At 50.0% G+C, this 19,892-nt stretch overlaps 1 protein-coding gene across 1 annotated transcript in view; it reads right to left on the bottom strand.

The window, feature by feature from the left end:
- ano11 (anoctamin 11) overlaps nucleotides 1-19,892 on the bottom strand; it is a 51,835-nt gene that overhangs the window by 26,689 nt on the left and 5,254 nt on the right. Inside the window, exons 3-9 of the mRNA XM_078425002.1 lie at nucleotides 15,996-16,177; nucleotides 11,680-11,787; nucleotides 8,740-8,876; nucleotides 6,487-6,544; nucleotides 5,942-6,052; nucleotides 4,855-5,020; nucleotides 1,008-1,098 (exon numbers count right to left, since the gene is read on the bottom strand). Coding sequence (XP_078281128.1) covers nucleotides 1,008-1,098; nucleotides 4,855-5,020; nucleotides 5,942-6,052; nucleotides 6,487-6,544; nucleotides 8,740-8,876; nucleotides 11,680-11,787; nucleotides 15,996-16,177 — 853 coding nt within the window. The remainder of the gene's footprint in view (nucleotides 1-1,007; nucleotides 1,099-4,854; nucleotides 5,021-5,941; nucleotides 6,053-6,486; nucleotides 6,545-8,739; nucleotides 8,877-11,679; nucleotides 11,788-15,995; nucleotides 16,178-19,892) is intronic.

The raw sequence follows: 19,892 nt of genomic DNA, 5'->3' as shown, positions 1-19,892 counted from the left end.
CATAACCCTAATGCTACCTCAGCAGCAGAATACTAGGGACCACCTCTTGCAGGAGGTTCTGTTACCAGTGGAATTCTCTGCCTCAGAAGGCAGTGGAAGCCAATTCTCTGAATGCATTCAAGAGAGAGCTAGATAGAGCTCTTAAGGATAGCAGAGTCAGGGGGTATGGGGAGAAGGCAGGAACGGGGTACTGATTGAGAATGATCAGCCATGATCACATTGAATGGTGGTGCTGGCTCAAAGGGCCGAAGGGCTGAATGGCCTCCTCCTGCATCTATTGTCTATTGTCTAAGCTGCCTGACCCGCTGAGTTGCTCCAGCATTTTGCGTCTACCTTCGGTTTAAACCAGCATCCGCACCTTTCTTTCCTAAACATTCTGAATTTGTTCAATGCTCGTCCTCCCCCATCACTAAACCTGGCTCCTCCTCTCTCCTCTTGTTTCCTCGCAGCCTGAAGAAGGGTTATTCTTTGCAGTCTTATCTTTATCACTCTCTTGTGGAATTAATGTGTACTTTACGTGTAGTTTATGTTCTATGTGTGATTTTTTTAATCTAGGTGCCTGTGATGCTGCAAACATGATTTGCAATGGGCACTGTCCATTGAAGGTCACAGTTACTGTGAAGGGTTGAAGATTGTGATTCCATGCTAGAGAATGCACTTCAAGTATTCCCATTTAATCGTGTAGTTACTGTGATGTCAGCTGACCGATTTTACACTCAATTTGTGATTCTTTTTTATTTCTTGACAGTAAATGGTATTCAAACGATGTGCACACTAATAACTAACAGCATCAAACAGCTACGTTTCAACCTCAAGGTTTTCATCACAGCTCATTCGCAGGGCAAGTAGGCTTCATGAGTTGCGGTACATCAGAGTAGATCTGGAATCTTGCGAGAGTTATTCTCTCCTCTGAGTCTCTGTGAGACTGTTGAACCTGATAACTGCAGGAGCGTTGGGCAGTGCCCGCATTGGGCAGTGCCCGCGCTTCCTCTGGGCAACTGACTTACGCTGCCTTGTTCGTGTTCATCGACATTATCCCAGAGATGAAGACAAACGTCCCGACCAGGGCAGCAGGGAGAAGCCAAGCAGTGTAGAAACCTGCAGAATCAAAGAGCAGAGATTGTACAATTACATCAGCTTCCCAATTAGTTTAGAGATACAGCACGGAAACAGGCCCTTTCGGCCGACCGAGCCCCGCGCCGACCAGCGATCCCCGCACACTAACACTATCCTATATTCGTGAGGGACAATTTTAACATTTACCAAGCCAATTAACCGACAAACCTGTACGTCTTTGGAGTGCGGGAGGAAACCGACAATCTCGGAGAAAACCCTCGCAGGTCACGGGGGAACGTACAAACTCCGTACAGACAGCGCCCGTAGTCGGGATCGAACCCGGGTCTCCGGCGCTGCATTCGCTGTAAGGAGGCAACTCTACCGCTGCGCCACCGTGACCGCCCTTAACTTGTCCCTTAAATAATCAGTAGGATTATTTGGTACAATAACAGGCCTGGTGCTGGGGGTCAGTGCAATCAAAGGAAGTTCATCCATTACCACAGCCACAAAAAACTCTGCCAATTCTCTCAGAGAAAGGAAAAGTCACAAAGACTGCTGTTCAACTTTGGTATACGACAGAGTTTAAATCAAGCAATGGGGATTTGTACGAAAAGCAAGGCAAAGATCCCAAATACGTGTGGGTTTGTGGGTGAATTGGATTGTGTTAATTGCCCCGACTGTGTAGTGAGTGGAAGCGAAGGTATGAAATCGGGTGAGCGATGGTCAGTGTGGACTCGGTGGGCCGAAGGGCCTGTTCCGTGCTGTATCTTTCAAACAATCAGTCAAAATGGTTGTATCATCTTGAGGATGAGTTGATGGAGAGTATTCTGAATGGTTTGTTCGAGCGGTACATTGAGCAAGTTATTTTACATCTGGCACCGTGTCTTGAGATAGGATTCATTAATGAACTCACTGTAAAGAATCCCTGATGGACAAAAACAATCAGAATTTCAAATTCAGTTTGAGGATAAGAAACTTGGGTCTGAAACTAATGTCCCAACTTTAAATGTAGGCATAATTTAGTTTAAAGATGCAGAGTGGAAACAAGCCTTTCAGCCCACCAAGTCCATGCCCACCAGCGATCACACTAGTTCTATCCTATACACTAGGGGCAAATTACAGAAGCCAATTCACCTACAAACCTTTGGGATGTAGGAGGAAACCGGAGCACCCAGAGAAAACCCACGTGGTCACAGGGAAAACGTACAAACTCCATACAGACAGCACCCGTAGTCAGGATCGAACCCAGGCGCTGCAGGGATGGTACTCTACCGCTGTGCCACCGTGAGGGCAGAGTTGCCAAAGTGGGCGGGGAAATAGATTAAAGAGTGAAGTGGCAGGTCCAGAGTCACAAGGTAAACCAGAGGACTGGACGTTTTTCCAGGAAATGGCTGTGAAAAGCTAAAACACTCGTAAGGAATAAGAAAATTGGAGAAAACTGTGGAAGGAATGGAGAGACAATGTTTTGGATCGGGATTGATTGGAATAGAGAGGAGAATGCAGGAAAAAAAGAGGTGGGAGCTTTTGGATGGGTCAAAGCAAAAAACACTGAAAGCATCCCAATAATAGATAGACAATCACGAGATGAAATGGAGGAAGGAACTCCAAACAATCTCCACCGCCAGGGACAACCAGCCGGCTGCAGGCCTGAACTCCAGGGGTTGATAGAAAACGGGGCCATTGGTGGAAAGTTACCAGATGATACACCGATGAGCCAAAACATTATGACCCCCTGCCCAATATGCTGTTGGTCCTCCGTGTGCAGCCCCATACGCAGCAGGGTGCGATGCACTGTGTATCGTGACACATTCCACCATTAAATTTTTCTGTAGCTTGTGCCACAGTCGACCTTCTGTCGGTTCGGACCAGACGGGATAGCCTTCGTTGCCCTCGCGCATCGATGAGCCTTGGGCGCCCAACACCCAACGCCGGTTTGTGGTTTGTCCCTCCTCGGACCACCGTCGGTCGGTAGGTACTCACCACTGCTGACCGGGAGCACCCCACAAGCCTTGGCGTTTCAGAGATGCTCTGACCCAGTCGTCTGGCCATTACAATTTGGCCCCTGTTAAAGTCGCTCAGGTCTTTACTCCTGCCCATTTCTCCTGCATCCAACACATCAACTTCAAGAACTGACTGTTCACTTGCTGCCTAATATATCCCACCCTTTGACAGGTGCCATTGTAACAAGATAACCAATGTTGTCCACTTCGCCTGTCAGTGGTCGTAATGTTTTGGCTGATCGGTGTGCATTTGCTTCGGAGGCAGTGCAGGGAAGATTCACCAGGTTGATTCTTGGCATGACAGGGTTTAGGTGTGAAGATAGGTGGAGCAGGTTTGGCATTTAGAACATTCAAGGTTATCTTATTGAAACTTTTGAGACTCAAAGGGAAGTGATAGGGTGGAGGCAGAGAGTGGGGTATCTAGGGCAGCCGGGAAGAAACTGCCCCTGAATCTGGAGGTGTGCGTGTTCACACTTCTGTACCTCTTGCCTGATGGGAGAGGGGAGAAGAGGGAGTGACTGGGGTGAGACTGGTCCTTGATTGTGCTGCTGGCCTTGCCGAGGCAGCATGAGTTGTGGATGGAGTCAATGGAAGGGAGGTTGGTTTGTGTGATGGTCTGGGCTGCTGGCCTTGCCGAGGCAGTGTGGGGTGTGGATGGAGTCAATGGAAGGGAGGTTGGTATGTGTGATGGTCTGGGCTGCGTCCACATTTTGCTGCAATTTCTCTCTCTCTCACTCTCTCTGGTTGATGCAAGTATTATCTGTCTGTTGTGCCAGAGGCAAGCAGAGTGGAGAAAGCACGTACTGGTGGCAGGTTCAGTCATGTGTCCCTTCCACATCGCATTGGCAAAGTCACACAACAGTGTACTGTCTGAGCTGCAGAAACATTCACTTTAGACTTCACTTTACTTTCCACTTTAGAAATACAGTGGGGAAACAGGCCCTGCAGCCCACCGAGTCCACGCTGAGCAGTGATCACCCCGTACACTAGCACTATCCTACACGCGAGGGACAATTTACAATTTTACCAAAGTCAATGAACCTACAGACCTGTAGGTCGTAGGAATGTGGGAAGAAACTGAAGCACCCGGAGAAAACCCACGTGGTCACAGGGAGAACGTATAAACTCTGTACAGACAGCACCCGTGGTCAGCATCGAACCCAGGACTCTGGTGCTATGAGGCAGCAACTCTACCGCTGCGCTTTTTGGAATCAAATTGTCTTTGTTAATTCTATATAAAACGGAACCAGAGCATTGATGCCATGATCACATTGAATGGCGGTGCTGGCTCGAAGGGCCGAATGGCCTACTCCATTGTCTATAATTAGGCCTGGTTACATTTATTGCTTACCCTGTCGAGTCCTTACTCAGTTAGGATCAGATGGGGCACTCTGAACCCACTTGTAAAAGATCAATAAATTTTGTTTAGTTTAGTTTAGAGATACAGCGCGGAAATAGGCCCTTCAGCCCACCGGGTCCGCGCCAACCAGCAATCCCCGCATATTAACACACAATCCTACACTCACTAATTTTGTTTTACATTTACCGAGCCAATTTACCTACATACTTGTATGTGTTTGGAGTGTGGGAGGGAACTGAAGATCTCGGAGAAAACCCACGCGGTCACGGGGAGAACGTGCAAACTCCGTACAGACGGCGCCCGTAGTCGGGATGGAACGCCGGTCTCTGGCGCTGCAAGCCCTGTAAGGCAGCGACTCTACCGCTGCGCCACCACACACAATTCTTGCGTGATTCTTCATCACTTTCCACCCAGGGAACTGTAGAAAGAGGAACTCACCCAGCCAGGCAAAGTAAATGGCAATCTTTTCCCCAAAGTACTCCCGGATGTGATCAAGTGGCTGATATTTGCACCACTTGGACCAGCAAGCCCAGTACATGTACAGAATCTGGCGTGGGTTCAGATCTTCTGTAGGTACGTCATATTCAGGCAACTCAAATGGGCCCTACAAAGAGCACAGATATACCAGGAGTCAGCACACAAACAGGCCATGGGTATTGAGAGCAATAACGAGTTGTAGGTGCTCCTCAACTTACCATGGGGTCACGTTCCGAGAAACCCATCGTAAACCGAAAATATTGTAAGTCGCAGCATCGTAAGTCGGGGAGCATCTGTATAGCCAAACTAGGGTTGCCAACTTGTCCCGTATTAGCCGGGACATCCCGTATTTTGGGCTAAATTAGCTTGTCCCATACAGGACTGCCCTTGTCCCGTATTAGTAGGGTTGCCAACTTCCTCACTCCCAAATCAGGGACAAAGGGTGACGTCACCGACCCCGCACCCCACGTGACCTCACCCAGCCAGCGGCCATGTGCTCCCGGGGCGGGCGGCTGCCATTGGTGGAGAAGGTGCACATGGCCGCTGGCTGGATGAAGTCACATGGGGCGCGGGGCGGTGACGTCAACCTTTGTCCCTGATTTGGGAGTGAGGAAGTCGGCAACCCTAAGCCAAACGGATGTTTTGTGTACAGACGCTGAGGGAGAGGGAAGGTGTAGGAAAGCAACTGCAGATGCTGGTTTACACCGGAGATAGATACAAAAAAGCTGGAGCAACTCAGCGGGTCAGGCAGCATCTCTGGAGAAAAGGAGTAGGTGACATTTCAGGTCGGGCCTGATGAAGGGTTTCAACCCAAAATGTAACCTATTCCTTTTCTCCGCAGATGCTGCCTGACTCGTTAAGTTATTCCAGTCTTTTGTGTGCATCTTCTGAGAGAGAGGGAACTGGGTGGAGAAGAAATTAGCTGACTTAATTCCAGGCTGCAGTTGGCAGGCAGCCAGTTGCTGGAGACTTGTCACATCCCTCAGCGCCCTTTTTTAATAGTACAATTTAATACATATATATTTAGCATTCCTATGTAGCCCATTACCTCATGCAGAGGGAAGGCTGAGGTAAAGGCTCTTTCGTTTAGCAGGCGGTCGATTCCAATCTCTGCTCTTTTTCTCTTTCCGTACGCAGTGGTGGCTAGAATTTCATACACCTGGAACACAGAGTGACTCAGGTTCAGGTGACGGCATTGAAGCAGACCTCCACAACGTTGCAATGCCACCCCCTGAAACATTCCCAGCAAATGCTCATGGTGAGGGAAGCCTGGATATCTCCCCGCTGCTGTCAGCACACCATGAGCGCGTACACACGCCTGCAGTGAAATGCACAGGCCGCAAGCTGCTGTCAGTGAGATCTTGGCTTGACAAAGAGGCACCAGGCAATGATGGCAAATCAACGCAGCAGTGCGTTCGTGAAGTAACTGGTGAACATGCAGTGGGGACAGGGCAGAGGTGCCCGGTGACCGGGTGGGGTCATTTGTTATATTGCCGGGCACTGCCCTCTTCATATTCCTGGAAAGGTTGACGTTTCTTTTCTTTCCCACACGCCCACACGACAGGCATTTACAGTTTCCCAAACAAAACTCACAATCCGGTGCCGCTGCGTGTTGGTAAAGTAGGTTTCATGATCGTCACTTCTCAAAAACCTAGGACAACAAAAGCAAAATGTAATCATGACCTGCCCTAGGGGTGCGATCTTCAATTAAAGTCTTCGGAAGAATACAGTGCTCACACATTGTGCCCCTGCAAAGTTATCATCACTATAGACAATAGGTGCAGGTGTAGGCCCTTCGGCCCTTCGAGCCAGCACCGCCATTCAATGTGATCATGGCTGATTATTCACAATCAGTACCCCGTTCCTGCCTTCTCCCCGTACCCCCTGACTCCACTATCCTTAAGAGCTCTATCTAGCTCTCTCTTGAATGTATTCAGAGAATTGGCCTCCACTGCCTTCTGAGGCAGAGAATTCCACAGATTCACAACTCTCTGACTGAAAAAGTTTTTCCTCAAAATTTTCCTCATTTCCTCACATTGGGCTTCTAGACACTCTCCATTTCACAGGCACCAACTTCATGATACAATGGTGAAAGCCGGACTATCAGACACAACACACACAATACACAAACACACATGCACACACACACACGTGCACACACACACACACACGTGCACACACATACCATTATCATTGGTGGTCACTGGAAGCGAGTGTGACTGTCCTCTCCGTAGGGTCGTACGCCCGTGCGTGACTTTGTGTAACGTGGGGAGACTGGAGCACAGACAGCCACCACACGGTCCTTGACAGATCTGGGTCAGGATCCAGTGGCGTGGAGTCCAAGACGACCGGGGACCCTTTTCTGCTGCAGCCTTCATCCATCCGCCTTCCCAGCCGCTGTGACGCTCCACTAAAGTCAGCCATCGTCCTCCCGCCTGTTCCACCGTTGAGGTCTTGGTTGGATCGTTCTTTGTCAGGGACCTCCCCCCCAACCTTACCACCATGGGTGACCCTACCAGGAGCGTAGCTCCAGGCGGCATCGCCCTCAGGATCTCAGGACCACACAAGCTTCTCCACCGCGACAAGGTGACAACACACACACACGCCGCACACACGCACACGCACACGCGCCGAACACACGCACACACACACGCACACACGCATGCGCCGCACACACGCACGCGCACACACACACACACGCACGCACGCACGCACACACGCATCTACATACAGAGCATCCTGGCTCGTGTTGCAGGTGGGAACCTCACAACCTGCCTAGGTAAAATATTAGTCATTCAGCACAGAAACAGGTCCTTCACCCCAACTTGTCCATGCCAACCAAGATGTCCCATCTAAGTTGGTGCCATTTGCCCGCATTTAGCCATAACCCGCTAAATCTTTCCTGTCCAAATGTCACTGAGTGTTGATACTGTAAGCTTCTGAAGGTTACGTTTCAGTGGGCCGCACATGGCCGCTGCTGCTCTGACTGTCTGGACAGGTTGCGTTGGAGCCAGTTGCTGGGGGTGGCAGCGTTGCCTGAACCTCATGCTGAGAGACAAGGGTTTTCCGCTTGGTTTGTCTCCATGATCGCAGAGCTAAGACTGACACATCCTAATGCTGTGGCTCATTTACCACCGCTTAGTGACGATGCTCACGCTAAGCTGGGGAGCAGAGCAACGTCCTGGCGCAGAGATCCATCGCTACAACAAGCTCAAGAGCCCACTTACCCCAAAGAATCAGTTTAGTTTAGAGACACAGCGTGGAAACAGGCCCTTCAGCCCACCGAGTCCATGCCGACCAGCGACCCCTGCACACTAGCACTATCTTACACACACTAGGGACAATTTGCACATACACCAAGCCAATTAACTGACAAACCTGTACGTCTTTGGAGTGTGGGAGAAAACCAGAGATCTGGGAGAAAACCCACGCGGTCACGGGGAGAACGTACAAACTCCGTACAGACGGCGCCCGTAGTCGGGATGGAACCCGGGTCTCTGGCGCTGTGAGGCAGCAACTCTAAGCTGCGCCACCGTGCCACCCACATGGGCAGTGGAAGTGGAACAGTGCTGCCTGGTCTTTGATGGACATGATATCTCCTGGGTGATCGTCCGCCCGACCACAATAGAACTGTTCCTGATGCTTACGGTCCACATCTCCACAGCGTGTCCTTCCTCCAGCCTCCAACTACACTCTCACTGAATGACCATTGGAAAGAACCATCTTCCTTCCCCCCCCCCCACACCCACCACACCACCCCACCACCACCCACCCACCACCACCCTCCCCACCCACCCACCCACCCACCCATCAACCACCACCACCCCCCCCACCCCAAGTGCTTACTTGTCGAGCTTTGATTTGCGGAAGGCACAGGTGTAGTAGTCCACAGGCCTGTTGGCAACGTGTTCGGACAGGATGTTTGGGATATTGAGCTTCCTCAGGATTTCCTCGGATGCATTAAGGCAGCGATTAGGCTGAGCCTGTGAACAGAACAGAGGATGCTGAGACAGAGACTTTGCCAAAATGTCCACTGAACAAAACCTGAATAGCTGGACAAATGAGTGTAGCAGTTGGGATGCTCTGTCTCCGACATCTCCCGACCGTTTCTAGATCTCACCGTCTCCATCACAGGAGACAGACTATTGACCGACATCTACTACAAACCCACTGACTCCCATAGCTATCTTGACTGCACTTCTTCCCACCTGCTTCCTGTAAAGACTATCCCCGACTCCCAATTCCTCCGTCTACGCCACATCTGCGCCCAGGATGAGGTGTTCCATACCAGGGCATCAGAGATGTCCTCATTCTTTGGGAAACGGGGGTTCCCCTCTTCCATTATAGATGAGGCTCTCACTAGAGTCTCCTCTTTATCCCGCAGCTCCGCTCTTGCTCCTCCTCCTCCCATTCGTAACAAGGATAGAGTCCCCCTTGTCCTCACCTTCCACCCCATCAGCCAGCGCTTTATAATCCTCCAACACTTTCGCCACCTCCAACGGGATCCCACTACTGGCCACAGCTTCCCATCTCCACCCCTTTCTGCTTTCCGCAGAGACCGTTCCCTCCGTAACTCCCTGGTCCACTCGTACCTTCCCACCCAAACCACCCCATCCCCGGGCACTTTCCCCTGCAACCGCAGGAGATGCAACACCTGTACCTTTACCTCCCCCTTCGACTCCATCCAAGGACCCAAACAGTCTTTCCAGGTGAGGCAGAGGTTCACCTGCAGCTCCTCCAACCTCATCTACCGTATCCGCTGTTCCCGGTGTCAACTTCTCTACATCAGCGAGACCAAGCGCAGGTTCGGCGATCGTTTCGCTGAACACGTCCGCTCAGTCCGCTTTAGCCTTGATCTCCCGGTGGTTTGGCACTTTAACTCTCCCTCCCATTCCCAATCTGACCTTTCTGTCATGGGCCTCCTCCATTGTCAAGAGTGAGGCCCAGCGCAAATTGGAGGAACAGCACCTCATATTTCGCTTGGGCAGTTTACACCCCAGCGGTATGAACATTGACTTCTCTAACTTCAGATAGTTCCAGCTTCCCCTCTCTCTCCATCCCCTCCCCTTCCCAGTTCTCCCATTAGTCTTCCTGTCTCCGACTGCATTCTATCTTTGTCCCGCCCCCTCCCATGACATCAGTCTGAAGAAGGGTCTCGGCCCAAAACGTCACCCACTCCTTCTCTCCAGAGATGCTGCCTGCCCCAGCATTTGGTGTCTAGACACATTTTGTGTTGAGTAGCAGCTCTACTCAATAACCAAACGTCTGCAGCCTCCTTTTGCTCTGGTATTTTATTTGATTCTTCACATGTTTAAACTATAATGTTTTATTCTTAATGTTTTATGTTTTATTCTTAATTGTTTACTGTATGTCGTGTTGTTACTTGCGAGCACCAAGGCACATTCCTTGTATGTGTACGTACTTGGCTAATAAAATGTATTCAATTCAATTCAATTCAAATGGGACCAGGTTAGATGGGGCCTCTTGGATGGCGTGGATGAGTTGGGCTGAAGGGCTTGTTTCCGTGCTGTGTGACTCTACAACTGGAGAGTACGTTCCCACCAAAAGCCGGAGGAGCAACACACAAAGGCTGGAGGTGGAGTGAGGTGGGAAAAGGAGGCCGGGGGGGGGGGGGTGGGGGGTGCTACACACATGGGGCTGGGAACCGTGTTGTTGACTGGAGCTTGTCGTCGACAGGAGGAGGGTTGGCGGTGACGGAAGAGATAAACAAACTCATGTGATTTAAGTCGCTCACATCCGCTGCTGTTACCATTTATCGAGCAAACATGAATGAATTCGCATCAACTGCCCTCCAATGTAAGATCAGCTTCACGGTAAAAGCTAAGATAGTCACAAAGAGCTGGAGTGACTCGGTGGGTCAGAGAAAAGGAACAGGTGGATGTTTCGGGTCGAGACCCTTCTTCAGACTGAGAGTCGAGGCCTTATCTCGACCCAGACCGTCACCTATTCCTTTTCTCCAGAGATGCTGCCTGCCCCGCTGAGTTACTCCAGCCTTTTGTGCCCACCTTCCGATTGAACCAGCATCTGCAGTTCCTTCCTACACAGTTGGTGAACGCGATGCTGGACTACACTGCCAAGCTCTCCTCATGTTCTTGATAAACAGCCCCGTGAAATGGTGGTGATTACATTTATATTTGTGATGTGACCGTTGTTCTGGATGTAACGATAGGAGTAGAAACATGGGAACATAGAAAAATAGGCGCAGGAGTAGGCCGTTCGGCCCTTCGTGCCAGCACCACCATTCAATATGATCCTGGCTGATCATCCAGAATCAGTACCCCGTTCCGGCATTTTCCCCCATATCCCTCGATTCCCTCAGCCCGAAGCTCTTTCTTGAAAACATCCAGTGAATCGGCCCCCACTGCCCTCTGTGGCAGAGAATTCCACAGACTCACAACTCTCTGGGTGATCTTGATATGATGCAAAGATATCGCTGACTGTATAAATTGTACCATACAAATACTCCAGCATGCCAGGACAAGATTCACCATGAGTATTTGTCTGACTCTACATAGCTGAGAAGCCTGCTCTGTGTAATAAGGAATAATGACTCAGGACGGGTCGGGAGAGTGCAATGTGTGTGTAGGAAAAAAAACTGCAGATGCTGGTCTAAATCGAAGGCAGACACAAAATGCCGGAGTAACTCAGCGGGTCAGGCAGCATCTCGGGAGAGAATGAATGGGTGACGTTTCGGGCCGAGACCCTTCTTCAGACTGATGTCAGGGGAGGGGGCGGGTACCCCACGAGTGTTCAGCCCACACTGACCTGTAGCGGTGCCCGCATACACAGCTCCTCTGCGTGATACACCAGCACTTCCCAGGGCGCGCTCAGCTTCATGTAATGGATGCTCTTCCTCTCGCTCACTGTCTCGTCCTGCATCAGATGGAGAGTTCCCTCAGTATGGCAGCATCACACGCAGAGAGAGACACGCACACGCACACACACTCCCTGAGCTACTGACGGGACTCAAGCACACCATCAGCCCGTTAACATCCCGTTCTGTACGATGGAGCTTCCAGGCAGCACATAACATTATAATGATACAGAGCGCGGGCGGCACGGTGGCGCAGCGGGTAGAGCTGCTGCCTCACTGCGCCAGAGACCCAGGTTCAATCCTGACCACGGGTGCTGTCTGTACGGAGTTTGCACGTTCTCTCAGTGACCGCGTGGGTTTCCTCCGCTTTCCTCCCATCTTTCAAAGATGTGCAGGTTTGTAGTTTGTAGGTCCATTGGCTTCTGTAAATTGCCCCTAATGTGTAGGATGGAATAGCATAGAACTAGTGTACCATGTCCATGGTCAGCGTGGACCCGGTGGGCCGAAGGGGGCCCCGTTTCCATACTGTATAGAGTCATATAGCGTGGAAACAGGCCCTTCGGCCCACATTGCGGGCACCAACCAACATGCCCCATCTACACTAGTCCCATCTGCCTGCGTTTGGCCCATATCCCTTTAAACATGTCCTTTACATGTACTTGTCCAAAAGTTTTTGAAACATTGTGATAGTACCTGCCTCAACTACGTCCTCTGGCAGCTCGTTCCATATATCTACCACCCCTTTGTGTAAAAAAGTTGCCTCGTGTTCTCATTAAATCTTTTCCCCCCTCACCTTAAACTAGGGTTGCCAACTTCCTCACTCCCAAATACGGGACAAGGTGACGTCACCGCCCTGCGCCCCACGTGACCTCACCCAGCCAGCAGCCACGTGCTCCCGCTCCACCAGTGGCGGCCGCCCGGGCCGAGCGGAAGCACGTGGCCGCTGGCTGGGTGAGGTCACGTGGGGCGCGGGGCGATGACGTCACCCTTTGTCCCTTATTTGGGAGTGAGGAAGTTGGCAACCCTAGTAATACGGGACAAGGGCGGTCCCGTACGGGACAAACTAACTTAGCCCAAAATACAGGATGTCCCGGCTAATACGGGACAGTTGGCAACCCTACCTTAAACCTATGTACTCTGGTTCTTGAAGAACTGTATCTCTGAGCTCTAAACTCAAACCTTTAGCTTGTGCAATCAAGATGTTAAGAACCTACATTTCCGTTTCTGGCATTTATTTTCCAACTCTAACATGCAGTTCCAACCCACTCACGAGGAAGGTAGGATGGAGAATGAACACTTCACCCCTCAGGCCATATTTCAAGTCCAACTCTTTTTCAGCCTGTTTCCCCTCAGGAACTGAACAGTCGTTGAGTTGATCCAATGGCTTGTCATCACATGCTCAGGGAAAAGATAGGGAATTTCCTGAAAAGACACACACCCATCCTCCTACCGCACAACCATCTTTGTTTAAAATATCATTTGGTGGCTCCAGCAATGGCTGCCTCGCCAACCATCCGTCTGATTTAGAGATACAGCGCAGAAACAGGCCCTTCGGCCCACCGCGTCCGCGCCGCCCAGTGATCCCCGCACACTAACACTATCCTACACACACTAGGCACAATGTTTTTTTACATTTGCCCAGCCAATTAACCTACCCGTACGTCTTTGGAGTGTGGGGGGAAACCGAAGATCTCGGAGAAATCCCACGCAGGTCACGGGGAGAACGTAGAAACTCCGTACAGACGGCGCCCATAGACAGGATCGAACCTGAATCTCCGGCGCTGCATTCGCTGTAAGGCAGCAACTCTACCGCTGCGCCACCGTGCCGCAATGGTGTTCTTTGTTTGTATGTGTTAAATGTATGTTTTAGTGTTCTTTAGCTTGTTTTATGTGGGTGGGAGGGTTGGGGGAAACTTTTTTAAATCTCTTACCTCGACGGAGATGCGATTTTCTTTTTCTGTATCGTATCTCCGTCCGCACTGCGGCCTAACATTGTGGAGCTGGCGGCCTCTGCTGGAGACCGACGTCGGGAGCTCCAACCGCGGGAGCCTGCGGACTTACCATCGCGGAGCCTGCGATCCCTTTGCCAGGGATCGACCTCCGAGCTCTACCGCGGGAGCCTGCGGACTTTAACATCGTGGAGCTCGCGGTCTCTGGTCAGAGACCGACTTCGGGAACTCGATCGCCCCGACGCGGGAGCTTCGACCGCCGGCTGCGGGAGCTTCGATCGCCCCAACTGTGGAAGGTTCGACTGCCCCGACCGCGGGAGAATAAAGAGGAAGTAGATTAGACTTTATTGGCTTCCATCACAGTGAGGAACGTGGGGAATCCATTGTGGTGGATGTTTATGTTAACGTTTATGTAGTTGTGTGTCTTTTGGCTTTATTTTTTAGTATGGCTGTATGGTCATTCAAATTTCACTGAACCATATTTGGCACACGTGACAATAAACTGACCTTGAAACCTTGACTAATCAAATGTTTCTAACCGTCTAAATATGGGCTTAAAACAAGGTGTCTCAAATCATAAGCATGAACAGTTTCATTTAACACTTGGCTGCACAGCGACACAGCTTCTAGAGCTACTGCCTCATTGCACCAGGGACCCGGATTTGATCCTGACCTCAGCTGCTGTCTGTGTGGAATTTGCACGTTCTCCCTATGGGTTCCCTCCGGCTGCTCCGGTTCCCCCCCCCCACATCCCAAAGGCTTGCGGGCTTGTAAGTTCATTGGCTTCTGTAAATTGCCCCTCAGTGTGTAGGGAGTGGATGAGAAAGTGGGATAACATAGAACTAGCATGAACGGGTGATGGATGGTCGGCATGGACTCAATGGGCCGAAGGGCCTGTTTCCAAGCTGTATCTAAACTAAACTAGTCTGGTTTAGAAACATAGAAACATAGAAAATAGGTGCAGGAGTAGGCCATTTGGCCTTTTCGAGCCTGTACGCACCGCCATTCAATATGATCATGGCTGATCATCCAACTCAGTATCCTGTACCTGCCTTCTCTCCATACCCCCTGATCCCTTTAGCCACAATAATATAGCCAATGAACTGGCCTCAACTACCTTCTGTGGCAGAGAATTCCACAGATTCACCACTCTCTGTGTGAAAAAAAACGTTCTCATCTCGGTCCTAAAAGACTTCCCCCTTATCCTTAAACTGTGACCCCTTGTTCTGGACTTCCCCAACATCGGGAACAATCTTCCTGCATCTAGCCTGTCCAACCCCTTAAGAATTTTGTAAGTTTCTATACGATCCCCCCTCAATCTTCTAAATCTTTTAATGGGATTTTGAACTAGCCTTGCAACCTTACTTTAGAGCAGCTCTTTCTGTGAGGGAGTACACATATGTTACATTTGCTGCGTCCTTTTCATAGCGGCTTCACCCCACATGTTTCTGTAGCTGTTTTTTTATTTGAAACAATTTTGCTTTAACCAGCAAGAATTCCTCGGAGAATTAAAATAGGCAATAGACAATAGGTGCAGGAGTAGGCCATTCAGCCCTTCGAGCCAGCACCGCCAATCACTGTGATCATGGCTGATCATCCACAATCAGTACCCCATTCCTGCCTTCTCCCCATATCCCTTGACTCCGTTATCTTTAAGAGTATCTAACTCTCTCTTGAAAGCATCCAGAGAATTGGCTTCCACGGCCTTCTGAGGCAGAGAATTCCACAGATTCACACTTCTCTGGGTGAAAAGGTTTTTCCTCTAAATGGCCTACCCCTTATTCTTAAACTGTGGCCCCTGGTTCTGGACTCCCCCAACATCGGGAACATGTTTCCTGCCTCCAGTGTGTCCAATCCCTTAATAATCTCATACGTTATAAACAGGAAAGCCCTGGGTGACACCCCATTTTGCCTCTCTCGTTCCTGTGCCACCCCACCCTGGTGTGCCTACCTTTCAATAGACAATAGGTGCAGGAGTAGGCCATTCGGCCCTTCGAGCCAGCACCACCATTCAATGTGATCATGGCTGATCATTCTTAATCAGTACCCCGTTCCTGCCTTCTCCCCATAACCCCTGACTCCACTATCTTTAAGAGCTCTATCTGGATGCTCTCTCTTGAATGCATCCAGCATCCAAAGCTTTCCTCTACTATCCCTCCCACTCCGCACCGTTGGTGGAGCAGGAGCACGTGGCCACTGGCTGGGTGAGGTCACGTGGGGCGCGGGCCGGTGACGTCACCTTGTCCCGTATTTGGGAGTGAGGTAGTTGGCACCACCACACTGGGCTGGTGCAGCTTTCTGGGGACTTGCTCACTCACCTTCTCCATCAGGAGCCCCACGTTCTGTAAATTCTTCATGAACTTGTTCCTCCATTTCTCGTGCCGGCTGAGCATGTTCAGCTTTGTCATGCCCTTCTCTTCTTTTTCCATCTCCTGATACTTGCATTGCACTTTCTGCTTCTTTGGTGTGGTTTTCTTCACCTCCCAGACCAGTACAAAATCTGAAGTGAGAACCACAGTGTTAAGGGCGTCCTGTCACCCAGCTGATAAACAAGGCACCTTTTCCAGGATCGCTGGCCCACTTCCTCTGCCATTGGCAATCTGACAATGTCCGCAAATCCAAGGACTGATAAAGATCCACATCTCCCTAAGATCTCCCTGGCACTGTTGTTAATGATTTAAACATAGAGACATAGAAAATAGATGCAGGAGGAGGCCATTTGGCCCTTCGAGCCAGCACCGCCATTCATTGTGATCATGGCTGATCATCCACAATCAGTAACCTGTGCCTGCCTTCTCCCCATATCCCTTGATTCTGCTAGCCCCTAGAGCTCTATCTAACTCTCTTTTAAATTCATCCAGTGAATTGGCCTCCACTGCCTTCTGTGGCAGAGAATTCCACAAACTCACAACTCTCTGAGTGAAAAAGTTTCTTCTCACCTCGGTTTTAGATGGCCTCCCCTTTATTCTTCCCTGGTTCTGGACTCCCCCTAACATTGGGAACATTTTTCCTGCATCTAGCTTGTCCAGTCCTTTTATAATTTTGTACTTTTCTATAAAATCCTCTCTCATCCTTCTTAAATTCCGGTGAATACAAGCCCAGTCTTTCCAATCTTTCCTCATATGACAGTCCCGCCATCCCGAGGATTAACCTGGTGATCACATTTACTGATCACATCCCTGGAAATACCACACACTCCGCCTGGGAATTGATTGTCATCATCGTGGAGGATTTAGACCATAGAACAATATAGCTCAATAACAGGCCATTCAGCCCACAAAGTCTGCGCTATCATGATGCTGAGTTAATCCAATCACCGCTACCTGCCCATGATCCACTCTCTGTGTGTAGCTAAACGTTGTTAACTTTTATTGCATCTCTGGGAACTAGTGATGGTTAGGGTTTACTGGTGAGATCCCTGTGATTTATTGCCTACATTTTCCTAGGATTCACTGACAATATTCATACAGGGTTTATTCATGGAAATGATTGATTGACTATCATTGGCGATTTATAGCCATTAATTATCCCCTGAAATGTATCACTTTTTTTGCAACAGGGACCTCCAAGAAGTGAAGCTGTGAAGTTTGACTTTATTTATTGACCCATTAAAAAATGTTTTCAGTGTGCCTTTATACTAAATCCGGTTAAACTGGAGTGCAGTCTGAGCTCGTGCTGTTCTAGCCCTTCCAGCTATCACTGCCCCCAGGGGAATGTCAAAGTGCTTTGCATACAATCCAGAGTTCAGAGCTGTGCAGATAGAAGGGGGCGGCGCGGTGGCGCAGCGGCAGAGTTGCTGCCATACAGCCAGCGGCCCAGGTTCGATCCCGACTACGGGTGCTGTCTGTTTGGAATTTGCACGTTCTCCACGTGACCGTGTGGGTTTTCTCTAGGCACTCCGGTTTCCTCCAAAAACTCCAATGTTGTGCGGGTATGTGCATTGATTGTACGTGAGGAAAAACCTTTTCAGTCAGAGAGTTGTAAATCTGTGGAATTCTCTGCCTCAGATTCTCTGAATGCATTCAAGAGAGAGCTAGATAGAGCTCTTAAGGATAGCGGAGTCAGGGGGTATGGGGAGAAGGCAGGAACGGGGTACTGATTGAGAATGATCAGCCATGATCACATTGAATGGCGGTGCTGGCTCGAAGGGCCGAATGGCCTCCTCCTGCACCTATTGTCTATTGTTTGGATTCGGTAAAGAGCGCAAATTGTCCCCAGCATGTAGGATAGTGCTAGTGTACGGTGTGATCGGTGGTCAGCGAGGACTCAGTGGGCCGAAGGGCCTCTTTCCGCACGGTATCTCTCAAGTAAAGTACAAGGGGACAGCCTTCTTCAGACTGAAGGGTCTCGACCCGAAACGTCACCCATTCCTTCTCTCCAGAGACGCTGCCTGTCCCACTGAGTTACTCCAGCACTTTGTGTCTGTCTTCGGTTTAAACCAGCACCTGCAGTTCCTTCCTGCACAAATGCTGGAGTAGCTCAGGGCCGGGGCCTTCCTTCGGCCCAAAACGTTGCCCTTTCACCCCCCAACACAGATGTTGCCCGGCCCACTGAGTTCCTCCAGCACTTTATGTTTTGAACGGGCTGCTAGAGGCTCAATTATCTTGATGTGCTGTCCATTTCTCTGTTGTATTTTTCCCGGATTTCCATAGCTCTTCCCGGAACTATGACAGACAGCCACAGAAAGTTCTTCTGCCTCCAGCCTCAGTCTGTGCAGCAGCACAGCCTGCTGGGCATGGAGAGATCTGCTTCTTGATAAACAATCTCAGTGCAAGACAGGCAGCATCTCAGGAGAGAAGGAATGGGTGACGTTTCGGGTCGAGACCCTTCTTCAGACTGTCTATCCGGCTGAGTTACTCCAGCATTTTGCGTCTTTCCTTTAAAAACAAAACGTCACCCATTCCTTCTCTCCTGAGATGCTGCCTGGCCTGCTGAGTTACTCCAGCATTTTGTGAAATTAATACCTTCGATTTGTACCAGCATCTGCAGTTATTTTCTTACACTCAGTGCAAGACATGCCCCTGGGAACTCAGCATTCAGGCGTACACTGTGGCCTGGGGTTTGAGTTTGAGCTCAGTTTATTTTGTTTGTTGTCACGTGTACCGAGGTGCAGTGAGAAGCTTTTGCTGAGTGCTAACCAGTCATTGGGAAGACAATACATGATCACGATCCGCAGTGTACATGATAAAGGATAACTTGAATGACGTTTAGTGCAAGATGAAGTCCAGTAAACTCCAAACAATGGTGGTCCGAGGGTCTCCAATGAGGTAGAAAGTAGTTCAGCACCGGTCTCTAGTTGTTAGTAGGATGGTTCAGCTGCCTGATAACAGCTGGGAAGAAACAGTCTTTAGGGCGGCACGGTGGCGCAGCTGAAGAGTTGCCGCCTTATAGCGCATGCAGCATCGGAGACCCGGGTTCGATCCCGACTACGGGTGCTGTCTGTAAGGGGTTTGTACGTTCTCCCCGTGACCGCGTGGGTTTTCTCCAAGATCTTCGGTTTCCTCCCACACCCCAAACACGTGTAGGTTTGTAGGTTAATTGGCTTGGTGTACGTGTAAATCATCCCTAGTGTGTGCAGGATAGTGTTAGTGTGCGGGCATCACTGGTCAGCGCGGACTCGGTGGGCCGAAGGACCTGTTTCCGCGCTGTATCTCTAAACTAAACTAAACTAAACTAAACTGTCCCTGAATCTGGAGGAGTGCGTTTTCACACTTCTGCACAATAAACAATAGACAATAGGTGCAGGAGGAGGCCATTCGGCCCTTCGAGCCAGCACCGCCATTCAATGTGATCATGGCTGATCATTCTCAATCAGTACCCCGTTCCTGCCTTCTCCCCATACCCCCTTACTCCGCTATCCTTAAGAGCTCTATCTAGCTCTCTCTTGAATGTATTCAGAGAATTGGCCTCCACTGCCTTCTGAGGCAGAGAATTCCACAGATTCACAACTCTCTGAGTGAAAAAGTTTTTCCTCATCTCCGTTCTAAATGGCCTACCCCTTATTCTTAAACTGTGGGCCCAGGTTCTGGACTCCCCTCCACTTTTTGCCGGATGGGATAAAAATGGGATAGAAGTGTGAAATCCCTCGCTCCAGTGGACAGGCTGCCCTGAAATGTAAACTGCTCCTATTAGGCAGCATGTTTGTTGTATTTCAAGTTGGTAACTCAAAGAATTAGGAGTTAAAACGCACAGACTTTTAAAATAACAGTGGAAAC

The sequence above is a fragment of the Rhinoraja longicauda genome, chromosome 30 (genome assembly GCF_053455715.1).
Source record: "Rhinoraja longicauda isolate Sanriku21f chromosome 30, sRhiLon1.1, whole genome shotgun sequence".
In the NCBI taxonomy this organism is placed as follows: domain Eukaryota; kingdom Metazoa; phylum Chordata; class Chondrichthyes; order Rajiformes; family Arhynchobatidae; genus Rhinoraja; species Rhinoraja longicauda.
This window is presented reverse-complemented; position numbering and strand designations above follow the sequence as displayed.